The sequence below is a fragment of the Epinephelus fuscoguttatus genome, linkage group LG22, assembly GCF_011397635.1.
Source record: "Epinephelus fuscoguttatus linkage group LG22, E.fuscoguttatus.final_Chr_v1".
Classification (NCBI taxonomy): Eukaryota; Metazoa; Chordata; class Actinopteri; order Perciformes; family Serranidae; genus Epinephelus; species Epinephelus fuscoguttatus.
In genome coordinates this window covers 2,298,564-2,311,984 of record NC_064773.1, presented here as the reverse complement: position 1 = coordinate 2,311,984, position 13,421 = coordinate 2,298,564, and the positions used below count along the sequence as shown (strand labels likewise).

General features: G+C 41.5%; 1 protein-coding gene across 1 annotated transcript in view; it reads left to right on the top strand.

The window, feature by feature from the left end:
* dyrk2 (dual-specificity tyrosine-(Y)-phosphorylation regulated kinase 2) overlaps positions 1-12,402 on the top strand; it is a 31,162-nt gene extending 18,760 nt beyond the window's left edge. The window contains exons 3-7 of the mRNA XM_049567462.1: positions 327-669; positions 757-920; positions 2,012-2,401; positions 2,659-2,749; positions 3,297-12,402. Coding sequence (XP_049423419.1) covers positions 327-669; positions 757-920; positions 2,012-2,401; positions 2,659-2,749; positions 3,297-3,943 — 1,635 coding nt within the window. The 3' untranslated portion in view covers positions 3,944-12,402. The remainder of the gene's footprint in view (positions 1-326; positions 670-756; positions 921-2,011; positions 2,402-2,658; positions 2,750-3,296) is intronic.
* Positions 12,403-13,421: the final 1,019 nt, after the last annotated feature.

Below are 13,421 nucleotides of genomic sequence, written 5' to 3'. Positions count from 1 at the left end.
TTCTATCAGTCCTCCTCCTCCTCCTGACCTCTTCTGTCAGTCCTCCTCCTCCTCCTGTCCTGCTCCTTCCTTCCCCTCTTCTCCACCTCCCCCTCCTCTGCTCATCTCTTCTTCTGTTGACCTTTCATTTGTCCACCCTCCTCTTCCTATCCTCTCCTTCCAGTCCTCCTCCTCCTGTCTTCTCCCTCCAGTCCTCCTCCTCCTCCTGTCTTCTCCTTCCAGTCCTCCTCCTCCTGTCCTTTCCTGTCAGTCCTCGTCAACAGCAGTAATCATACGTTGCTGTCCCACAGCTGATATGACGTCTCTCTCCCTGCGTTTCTCCTCAGGGAGGCTCTAAAGCCGTCATGTCGGACGCCGTCCAGCTGCAGTCTCAGTCGCAGGTCCAGATCACCCAGCTGTACGAGGAGAACACCAACAAGCGTCCTGTCCTGACCTCCCAGCCCAACGGCCTGGCTCCTCTCAGCTCCGCCCGGCCGGGTCTGCCGCTGCCGGACCGCCAGACCTCGACCTCAGAGCCCCCCCACCACTGCCGGCAGAGCAGCGCCGCCTCCACCAAGTCGACGGACAGCAAGCCAAAGCCCACGCCGCTGACCCCGGAGCAGGCCATGAAGCAGTTCATGTCCAAGATGTCATCGTTCGAACACCAAGAGGTCTTCAGCTTCCCTGAAGGTGTGCGGCTTTAGACTGTGATAACAAACCAATAAACTGATCCATCAACTGATCAATGAAAATAATCACGTACTTCTTCCCTCTCAGTGTATTTCGTTGGTCCGAATGCTAAGAAGAGGTCAGGGGTCATGGGAGGAGCCAACAACGGCGGCTACGACGATGATCAGGGATCCTACATCCACGTTCCACACGACCAAATCTCCTACCGCTACGAAGTCCTGAAGGTCATCGGCAAGGGCAGCTTCGGACAGGTACGACGAATAACAGCACTACTGATGTACTACGAGTACGACTAATGAAGGTTGATCCTACGATGTACGATGCATGTTGCAGTGTGTATAGTATAGATTTATGCCTTTGTGGGGGCATTTTGTTTTCGGGTTGTCCGTCCGTATGTCTGCAAGTCCGTCCCATCCTTGTGAACATGATATCTCAAGAACACCTCAAGGGAATTTCTATCCAATTTGGCACAAACGTCCACTTTGACTCAACGATGCACTGATTCGATTTTGGTGGTTGTAGGTCAAAGGTCAAGGCCTCATCTGTGTTATTCTTGTGAATGTGATATCTCTAGAACAGTGTGAGGGAATTTCTTTTTAAATTTGACACAAACGTCCACTTTGACTGAAGAATAGGCGGATTAGAATTTGGTGGTCGAGGGTCAAAGGTCAGTGTGATCTCACAAAACATGTTTTTGTCCATAACTGAAGAATTCATTCATTAATTCTGACCAAACTTGACACAAATGTCTAACACGATAAAATAATGAAGGTCAAAAGGTCAAAGGTCAGCTTGACTGTGACATCATCATGTTTTAACGTCATATCTCATGAACAGAAGGGGAGACATTTGGTCAGATACTGAATTGGTGACTCTAATCTTGAAACTGTGCTGATTGTATAGATCTTCTGTGTGTGAAGCATCCATGTTTTCACTGACATGGATGGAGACTGTCAGAGACACTGGACTGGTGGGCGGAGTCATACAACCACAGGGTGGACTGGTGGGCGGAGTCATACAACCACAGGGTGGACTGGTGGGCGGAGTCATACAACCACAGGGTGGGGATTATAGTTGTCATTGGAGTCTGGTGGCTTTAATGAGAGCATAGAAAGGCAATTGAATCATTGTACAACCCCACGTCAAAAAATCTGAACTCTCCCTTTACAGGGTAAAAGTGGATTTAAAGACGTTAAGCCAGCTGGAAGGAAACAGATGTGTGATGTTTGTCCAGAAACACAAAAAATATTCCATCATAAGTTTTGTTTTCATCTGATCATGATAAGAACCACCTGGTCTTGAAGGGTTTGAGACGAACAAAGTGTTTCTCGTCCTGCTGCAGGTGGTGAAGGCCTTCGACCACAAGTCTCAGACCCACGTGGCTCTGAAGATGGTCCGCAACGAGAAGCGCTTCCACCGGCAGGCAGCAGAGGAGATCCGCATCCTGGAGCACCTGAGGAAGCAGGACAAGGACTCCAGCATGAACGTCATCCACATGCTGGAGAACTTCACCTTCAGGAACCACATCTGCATGACCTTTGAGCTGCTCAGCATGAACCTGTACGAGCTCATCAAGAAGAACAAGTTCCAGGGCTTCAGCCTCCCGCTGGTCAGGAAGTTCGCCCACTCCATCCTGCAGTGTCTCGACTCGCTGCACAAGAACCGCATCATCCACTGCGACCTCAAGCCTGAGAACATTTTACTCAAGCAGCAGGGACGCAGCGGCATCAAGGTGAGACCCAAAAATGATTTTTGCTTTCAAGAAGGAACCACCAACTCAACTGTTCAAAAGTTTGTAGTTTATATTGATGATGGTCTTCTTTCCTTCAATAACAACTTTTTTAACAGTGATAAAAACAATTTAATCCATGTGTTATTTACCTTTCTTATAGTTTTGGCCCCCAAAAGATGAGATTCCAAACTTTCTAACAGTTTTGTATGCTTGTGTTTTCCATCCATAAAACATTCTGTTTCTCCATCTCCTGCCAGGTCATAGATTTTGGTTCGAGCTGTTATGAACATCAGAGAGTTTACACCTACATCCAGTCCAGATTCTACCGAGCGCCAGAGGTCATTCTAGGTAAGACGGACCAACTGAAAGCAGCCTTTGGTCGACACTGAGTCAACACATGTTAATGAGCTGCTCCTTCAGCTTTTCACTTCATTTTTGGCCACTAGTCTCAGTTCATACCAGCCACAAGAATCAAACTTTCTGAAACTCTGCAGAGTCGACATTTTCTCAGCTTTACACAGACTTAACATTACAGCTAAAGCCGGGTTCACACAACACAACATGTTTGTCTGTTCCGACAGTCACTAGTGATTGCCAGTTCACACCGATGCTACTCTAAAACGGTTTCATCTCGTCGCCGATCTTTGCTCTGAACTGGGCTTTGGATCAGTTCACACATGCTAAAGCTCTGCTCTTGTGAGCACTGCGCTAACGCCGATGTGCCTCTGATGTGGGCTTTTGTCAGGGAGCTCCAAAACTGGTCAGCTAGTTGAAGTCTTAGGTTGTGTAGTGTGAACCAGGCATATACGTATGTAATGGATTATCCATGAAAATGATCAAACAATTAATGAGCAGATCATTTTGATGACTCCAGGTTTTGATCTGTGTCTTCCAGGTGCCAGGTACGGGATGCCAATCGACATGTGGTCTCTTGGCTGCATCCTGGCAGAGCTGCTGACCGGTTACCCACTGTTGCCGGGCGAAGACGAAGCAGACCAGCTGGCCTGCATCATCGAACTTTTGGGCATGCCAAGCCAGAAGCTCCTCGACGCCTCCAAGAGAGCCAAGAACTTTGTGTCATCTAAAGGATACCCCCGGTACTGCACCGTCACCACGCTGCCTGACGGCACCACCGTGCTGAACGGTGGCCGCTCACGGCGAGGGAAGGTACGCGGCCCACCGGGCAGCAAGGAATGGAGCACGGCACTGAAGGGCTGCGACGACCCGCTGTTCCTGGACTTCCTCAAACAATGTCTGGAGTGGGACCCTGCGCTCAGGATGACGCCCAGCCAGGCGCTGCGCCACCCGTGGCTGAGGAGACGACTTCCCAAGCCGCCGACAGGAACCACCACAGAGAAGACCTCCTCCTCTAAACGGGGCACCACCACCACCGACGGCGCCATCACCTCCATCTCCAAGCTCGCCACCACCTCCTCAACCACCACGTCCTCCTCCTCCAAAACCAGGACTAACTTGGCAGCGATCACCGATGCCAATGGAAACATCCAGCCTCGGACGGTGCTGCCCAAACTAGTCAGCTGAGAGTGAACGCACCCCGCTCGCTGCAGTGGGAGTTGCCGCTCGTGAGCAAACCAGCTGGAACTAAAATAAAACTGGTTTTGTCCAGTTTTGAAAAGCATTTGTTTTATTTCACGCTGGCTTTCACAGCGTTGTTGGGAGTGCATTCAGGACAAACGCAGTGAGCTTCGGGGTGTTAAGATGTGCAACAAACAGCCGGGCTGCGATGTTCGCCGCACTGAAGGATACTTTATAGATAAACCTGGGTGCGTTCAGACTCCTCAAATTCTTAGAAACGGACACATTGTGAGCAGGAAGTGACAACACGTTTAGGATGATGGCGGGGCTGCTCAGACAATCATCACTCTGTAGCTCCAAACACTCAGACACATCCACAAACATGGTGCTGACGGAGGGAACAAGGCTTTTTTATGTTTCTACCACAGAATCTTTTTAGCTGAGCTGATTAATCGACACCAAAAACGACTTTGTATGACGTTAGTCTTACAGGGTTATATCTGTGGACAGTCGTTGGGTCAGATACAGTCAGATATGTCCTTGTAACACTAAAAAAAAAAAAACAATTAGCTTTCTAATCTGTGTTTCATATCACTATGAAACAATCCTGTTTTATGTTTTAGTTTTGGGATCATTGGGGAGCATTTCGTTGTTACTTTTGACTTAAATTATCACACGATTAATCAGAAAAACTAATCCTAGCGACCCTGACTGAAGCATCTACCTGTTAGCTTTGTGCCTGTCAGCTGGCTAACTGTTAACTGGCTAATAACCACTGGTTAGTTGTGTTTAGGTGTCACTTTGCTACCTTTTAACCGGCTAGCAGTTAGCCTAGCAAACTTTAAATCAGTCAGCTCGCTACAGCTGGCTCACTATTTGCCTTTTTTTGGCAGTCTGGTGGCTAGCGTTAGCCTTTTCTTAGCCATAGCCTGTTAGCTCTCCACTGCCCAGCCTTACGAAGCACAGACTTAGACTTTATAAGTGTTTATAGTTGTCTGAAGGTTCGTAGAGAAGAGGAGGGAGTCAAAACAAGTATGTTTGGGTAAAGTCACACCATTTTGTTCCCTATTATTTAACCATATCTGATTATTCAGGATGCAAGATGGCCGAGGGAACGTAGAGAAAAGAAGAAGGTAGAGTGAAGGCAGTTCAACAGACAGGTCATAAAATTAAAGGGCTCTAATATTTAAAAAAAATGTTGGCAAGCAAAGTCTGAAAAATGAACAGTATGAACTGAAACAGCAGGTTAGCATTTAATTAGTCAAACTAAGTTCTGATCCAATGAAATATTAATATATTTGACAAGTCATGAATGCAAAAAAAAAATTTAATAGTGCGGTAGTTGTCTGTGTACTTGACACACTACAACCATTTTAAATTATTGCTTTTATGAATTAATGTTAACTGAAAGAAGAGTAAATAACTATCAAGGCTAATTCATGTTTTAGAATTATGCTAAATTTATGCTAAAATTCATGCTAATAAAACCCCAGGCTTTGGGAAAACACTTAGACACACAAAAATCACATGTCACAGCAGAGAGCAGCGTTTGTTTAGCTGTAAAATGTGGAGGAAGAGGCGACCCAGCATACAGAGCTGAAAGTCACAGTGGCTCCATTTCACAGCTTTAAATCACAGATGAACTCAGCCTACATGGAGTCTCTGTGTCTGAATAATAAAGATCTTTTATGACCTTTAGTAAACTTTATGGAACATGAGCTCAGTGTCACATACAGCCTGAGGGCACCTAACATAAAGGACAACAAGAAGAGGTGTGCTGTTTGTATCCGGATACATCAGTCTGGGTTAAACTGCAGCGTTTTGTCTCGCATGTCAAACAGAGAGCCAAGATTTAAATTCCTACACCAATTGAACGCCTCCTGAAGACGTGGCTTAAACTGAAGGTGAAGACTCAGACAAGGAAGTGTAATTTTATTTGGAAGAAAAACCTCCTGAGCAACATATTTACAGTCTGCTGTCTCTGAGAGGAAGAATCAGTCGTGTGACGGTGCTCCGGCTTTAATTCAGGGTTTCTTCTCAAGTAATAAACAATTTAGACACTAAACATATCCACTAAAACACATAATCATTAAAACGGGTCCAGTCACATCGGTATGTGTCGCGGTCAGTTGTGATACATGTGTGCTTAAATGTTTCAACTGACATTAGCAAAAGAAAAAGCGAATAAATGCGCGTCTCCATCCACTACCTTTATGCTAATATTACAGCTAATAATATTACGCTAATGGCAGTGGATGCCGCTGTTTCTGCAGTCAGGCGTCATTAAACTGGTGAAAAGAGATGACGCAAATTAAAGCGGTCCAATACAGTGACAAACGAATGTAAACAATGTGGAAAACACAAATGTTTACGATGCATGAAAATCAATTCCAGTAGCATGACATGTGATAAAGAGATAATTTAAGTAAAATCAGAATGAACGTTCTGATAAAAGATTTAAAAACAACCATTATTGTCATGTCCTACTCCTGCAGGTGCTGTAGCCTGCATCTTGCTCAATGCATGCTGGGAACTGGTTAATCCAGTGTACCCAGTTTCACCACTCGCTCCTGAAACAGCCTGTAATCTCATCATCACATGAAGGTATCACTCTGGTGCCACTTCCTGGTGTGACTTGGCCCTGATGTTAGCAGAAAACCTTGTTTCACGCAACAGATACTGGCATTACAAGTACACGTGTGTGCAACAGAGTTACAGGGGAAAGATGGAAAGAAATAGATTAAATGAAATAAAACAAATTTTTAAAAAAACAACCTAGTTACAGTAATGTGTAGACAGTGAGCCCTTTAAACATTTAATCAGTAGTGGTAATAATGACAGATATCAGCAACCACTTTGTGACCAGTTAGAATTACTGGCCAACACATCCATAATGTAAAATTAAGATACCTATAACTTAATTACAAGTCGTCAGCTTTAACCATTGATTTCTATTAAAATTCAGTTACAGATATCTCAGGTTCAGTTTTGATGTTATAATTCCAGATCGACATATCCATAATGTGACTTTGACTAGCTACAAATCCAGTTAAGGATATTAACAGTTCATTTATTATGAGTGGAAATATTTATCAGGATATTTGTAACTTGATTACAATTTGTCAACTTTTACCATTGACATCTGTAACCGATCCCAAATCCAAAATCGATAATGTAATTTAAATTGTTGCCATTATGACGAAGAATATCAACAGTTTATTTCTCGCTATAGGAAAAGTTCATGGTGAATATCTGTAACTTCATTACCACCAGTCAACTTTCACCATTGACTTCTATTCAGAATCAGTTGCAGATATCTATAATTAAATTTTGACACGTCGTAATTCCAAATTAACACATCCAAAATGTAATTTTGAATAGTTGCAATTCTGACTAGTGAAAATGTTCTTTGTAGATATCAGTAACTTAAATACAACTAGTCAACTTTTACCATTGACTTCTTTTCAAACTCAATTACAGATGTAATTCCAAATTGACGTATCCATAATGTAAATTTGACTAGCTGTAATTCTTGTTAAGGATATAAACAACTACTTTAACACCAGAGGAAATGGTTACTGTAGATGTCTGTAACCAGTCAACTTTTACCATTGACTTCTATCTCTTCTGAACTCAATTACAGATATCTGTGAGTCAGTTTTGACGTGTTATAAATCTAAATCGACATATCCGTGGTGTAGTTTTGAATTGAATTTTATATATCGAGAATTCCATTTGTAATATCTGTATTTTAAGCTCAGTGGTAGAAGTCAACAGTTGCCATAACAACCACTAAAAAAATTACAAAATTACATTATGGATATGTCAACTTTGAATTATAACAAGTCAACATTGAATTACAGATATCTGGAACTGACATAGAATACTGTGATAGAACTGTGATAGAAGTCAATGGTAAAAATTGACTAGTTGTAATTTAGTTAGACACATCTATAAAGAACATTTCTACTAGTAACAGTTGAATTGTAGATGTCTTTAATTAAAATTGCTCAAAATAAAATTATTGATATGCCGGCTTGGAACTGTAAATATTAAGAATAAATACAGTCGTAACTTTTTCCACAAGTGGAAATTAAATATTATATATAATAATATTATATTAAATGTTTTTGTCAGTGAAAAAGGATCTAAACTAATCTTAAACAAAATTAACGATATCTTTAAACTAGTTTTGACAAGTAATGTAAAAATATATTTGTAATGTGTTACATTTGATTGACAGATGTCTTAGATTAACACGACAAAAATCATTTTCACTTTTCAGCCCGACTGATTAAATGTTAAAAAGGTTTGCTGCCGTAGACAAGCGTTAACTCTGATCAGTCGTATTGACTGGTAAAATATTGATTAGAGGTCAAACTGATTTATCAATGTGATCTCGTTGGGGGGGGGGGGGGGGGTATTTATTTACTACACTTTAATTAATATTTATTAATCCAATCTTCATATTTACTACGATGTGGAGTTCATACTGTATACTTGAACGTGTGTGTGTGTGTGTCTGTGTGTTGTATGTAGCAGTGTGTGTGTGCGTGTATGTGTGTAGACGTTACGAGAGGTTGTCTTAAAGCTTGTTCCCTCACATACAAAAACACACACACACACACACACATATATATATAAATAAATATCAATGTAAACACAACTGTACCTGAACGCACCCACAGGAAGTCGAGTCATATGGAGACGAGGATGAAGAGGAGGAGGCGGAGGGGGAGGACGTGCCGTCGGCTTGGCAACCGTGATGCACTGTAGCACATGGGACGACAATGAGGTGATGCACAGAAGGACCTGATGATGTAAAACACACAGACACTACCTGCTCCGCCCATCTCAGGGGGGCGGTCCTCTCTGATGTTTATTTGTTTGTTTTCTAAAGATTTGATTGGTTGGTTGGTTGATTGTGTTTTTTAATTTTTTAAATTTTTTTAGAGAGTGCTGAGTCGTAACTTTGTGCCTTCAGTATCTCATCGCCATGACCACGCCCACCCAGCAAGCACGCGCACACACACACACACATTTACAGTGGCGATGTCATGGCAACAATATATTTAACAAAAAAATGATTTAGTATCTTTTTGGTGCGACTCACGATGATGTCATGACAACTCATGTCAAAGTGAGTTTCGGCGGCCAAAGTCTGCGTGCTGATTGGCTCCTGGTTTGTTTCAGCAAAGTCCAAAGACACCATGTGAACCCCCCATGACCTCTGACCTCTCCCACACCCTCGAGAAAAGTGTGACCATGCAGTGATAAGTGAACAGCTGTAAAGAAGTAACAAAGATTAATCAGATTCATTAGTTTAACAGTAACGAAGATGCTACAGAAGTATGAGGAGAATATTCGACTTTGATTGGCTGAAGGTTGTTTGAAGGTGGCATCCTGAATCTGGACTTTAAAAAAAAGATGAAACATTTGAAGAATTGAGTTACAGAGAAATGGTAACGATAATCCGCAGGTTGGTTGTGCCAACACTTTGTGTCTGTTGATATTATATGAATTAAACTGGCCATGGCGTAAACCTCAGTCCAGTCTGTCTGCAAGACGACATCATCAAATAGAAACTAGTGGAACAATGTTTTAATGCTCTTGTCGCACCTTTTATCAACAGGAGGCTGGATACTTGATTATCCCAGTTGTCTTGAATGCAGCGTGAATAGCAGCTGGTAAAGGGAGTGTTGTATGGAAGTCCATTACTGCCAGGAAAAGAAAAAAATTAGTGACGTTAGGAAGGATAAAAAATAAACACTCAACTTAAATCAAAATGACATGATGTAACAAGGTTCGTTTGTCATTTTACAACACAACGTCAACGTGACATCAGAAAGACGCTGGACTCTTAAGTCAGACAGACATTAAATTTTGGTCAGAGTGATACCAGTGTGACGATATTTTAATTTTTTAACATTTGAATTTCACATGTTGTGGATGTTCACACATTCAGACATTTTTTTTCTCCATACCTTTCGACCAAATGTGATAATTCTATGTCAAGATGGCGTTAGCATTAGATGTTTAGTAGACGTTGGATTTTGTTACTTAACAACACAACTTAAAATCAACAAAGTAACGTAATCTATCAGTTGACATTGGCATTAGACATCCTGACTTTGAATTTTTGTCATCTGATGTCACAACCAAATTATTTTGATTACTATCATAATTTTCAGCCAGAAATTTAAAAATCACAACTATCTCATTTATACTTAGAAAATCAAAATATTGTCTCAGTAACTCATAATTTTGACTGATGCATTTTTTATCGTCACTCCTAACAGTTTGTTATTTTTAACATTTTTTGGTAGAAATGAGCTTCTGTATTGTTTACAGAGCCAGCAGAGCAGGCCAACGCACCAACCACCAATTGTAGCTTTAAACTGATGAACACCGACATCAAGTGTTTATGTGTGTGTGTTTGTGTGTGTGTGTGTGTGTGTGTGTGTGTGTGTTGAGGTGAAGGGGGGGGTGTAAAACATGGCTGCACAATGTACAGACACATATCAGGCAACTGTCGCCTCGGGGACAGACGGGCGACGACGCCTGCTGACGACAGGGCTAAGCTAACACTAGCCGATCGCCCACTAGCGTCCAGCCGCTAGCTGCTGCACTGACGTTTGTTTTCTCTACAGTGAAGCTAACACTAGCCTACTGCTAACTGACTGCTAGTAGCACATAGCAAGTTTATCCCTGCTAGCTGTTAGCATTAATGTGGTTTTAAAGTTTTTTTTTTCATGTTGGTACCTCAGACTGCTCAGTTATCATTGTTATTATTATGATTATTACTGTTGTCATTGTTGTGACTAACACCCAGGGCATTTGGTTGAATCTACCAAAGTGCATTCCTTTACAAAGCTAGCTGAGAGCTAGCCGCTCAAACAGACAGGTGGAAGGTAAGACAGGAAGCAAAAAGTACGTGAGTAGAGGGGCAACAAGAGGAGAAGCTGCCTTTCAGATCATAAGGCCCTGTCCACGTGAATACAGACATGTTTGAAAATGGATATTTTCTCCGTCTGTCCACGTGACTTTGTTTTTAGAAAATATCTCCGTCCACCCTAGAACACCAAACAACTCCAAAGTCCCAGATAAAGGCAATGTCAACGATGCATCAAATACCAGAGAAGAAGATCTGGAGCATGTGTAGTGGTAGATGATAGAATGTGGTCACCGAGCATCAAGCCACCAGGAACCACAGACCTTAACCAAAAACCCATTGATTTGAAGACGAGGGCACCACGAGTGCTAACATGCTAAGTCATTTCTGGGTGTTAAGGACTCATTTCCTAAGCACTCTCTATAGTTACCCTACAATAACACGGGCAAACTGCGCTAGCATCAACACAGACTGTTATTCAAACCCGCTAAAAAGTGACATTGTAGTGAATGAATAAATATTAAGCCAACGCAGCAATAATCTATTTAATAATCCATCATATGTGAAGACGTGACTCATCTCATAAGATACAAGAAATAACCCCAACCCTCACTTTTAACTTAACCCTTCAGAGCTAGTTCCGTAGCTTCGAAGAAGGCTAGCTAGCTACCTAAGCCAGCTACATGCTAGCTTAAGTGTTGATGCTTGTGAGGTATGCTAGTTTTGTTCAGTGACTACATTCTAGCATCTACCTTTTGACACCTATTTTGGTCAACATCTTTCTGATACACGGCCCAAGAGGCTACAGCGAAACAAAACGTGTGAACAGACAACATGGTGGAGTTGTCGTCAACAATCTGATAGTCTGCTATTGTTGTTTGCAAATAAAGGAGAGGATGTTATCAACGCTCTGTATCCAGTTTTGCAAAGTCTTAGAAGGCATTTTCAAAAATCTCTGTTTTAGTGACATTAAACTGTTTGTGTGGACGTAGAGGAAAATATCTGTTGTCAGGACTATTTGTAAACGTGTCGACGGGGCCTCAGGATGAAAGGAGAACATGTGATAGTGTTTTGTTTTTTAAAAAGTTTATTATTAACAGGCTGCATTCACACAGGAACATGAAGTCTGGTTGAACTGACCTCTTGGTAGCATTCAGAGAAAAATAATTTTTCTGCTCACGTGTGAAAGCACCTGTAGCCTAACTAGCCTGCTAGCTTGTTACCATGCTAGCCAGGTAGCCTACTAGCTTGTTAGCCATTTTCGCTTCTATCGGGAGGTCTCCGTTAGCCGCTGTTAGCGTGAAGCTGCGCTGTATTTCTGTGACGTTTGCCAGCTGGGTTTTATTGTGGATTTTATCTGTAAATAATGTGGAGAAAAATGTTTGAATAATGAATTTTTTGGGGTTGAATGCGCTGCTGTGCCACGCCGCGGTCAGTTTTACAACGTACTGTATCTACTGTACAGAACACAGAAGTCAACACTTTTCTAGTGAACCTTTGTTAAATTTTATTGTGGTGGAAAAAAATATTATTATTATTATTATTATTATTAATAAAACAATTTTATTGTTTATTTTCCTGTGTTGTTTCTTTTTGTGAGTCAGTGTGTGAAATAAATGCAAAACAGTGCAAGTTACAAAAGAGTACAAAACAAAACAGTATAAAATTGGGAATTTTAAACTGTTAGGTTTTTAGATTTGATCAAAAACTCCATATTCTGAATTTTGTCATGTTTTTTGGCTACTAAGCTAACGTTACATTTTTAGATTGTAAGATTGATTAGCTGATAGAAAATCAGTGTAGAACTGTTTTGATCATTGAAATCATTTTTCATATAAAAAGCTTCACAAACTTTTCCTAATGAGATCGATACAAAAGTCACATTATTTTTTGGGGTTGTCTATCGATCTGTCTGTCCATGTATCCCATTCTTGTAAACACAATATATCAAGAACGCTTTAAGGAAACTTCTTCAAATTTGGCACAAATGTCCACTTGGACTTCACGATGAACTGATGAGACTAAAGTAGTCAAAGATTAATGGTCACTATGACCTCGTCTGTCTCATTCTCATGATTGCCTTCTGGGATTTTTTAATTTAAAATTTGCCACAAACGACTTACCAACAAACTGATTAGATTTTGGTGCTTAAAGGTCAATAGTAAAGGTCACAGTGACCTTACATACATCTCATTTTCGTGAATGGGATATCTCAAAACACCGTTTTGGTATTTCTTTAACTTTGGCACAAACGTCACCTTTCAGAGAGGGATGAACTGATTAGAATTTGTTGGTCATGGGTCAAAGTCACTGTGACCTCATCCATTGGATTCTTGTGAACATTGTATCTTAACACCTTGAAGAATTTTTTTCAGGTTTGGCACAAACATCAACTTAAATTCAAGGGTGAAGTGATTAGAATTTGGTGGTCAAAGGTCAAGGTCCCTGTGACCTTGCATCCATCTGATTCCCATCGAGGCAGTATCTCAAGAACATTTTGAGAGAATTTCCTTAAATTTGGCACTAACGTCCACTTGGACTCAAGAATGAACTAATTGGAATTCGATGGTCAAAGGTCAGTGTGACCTCACA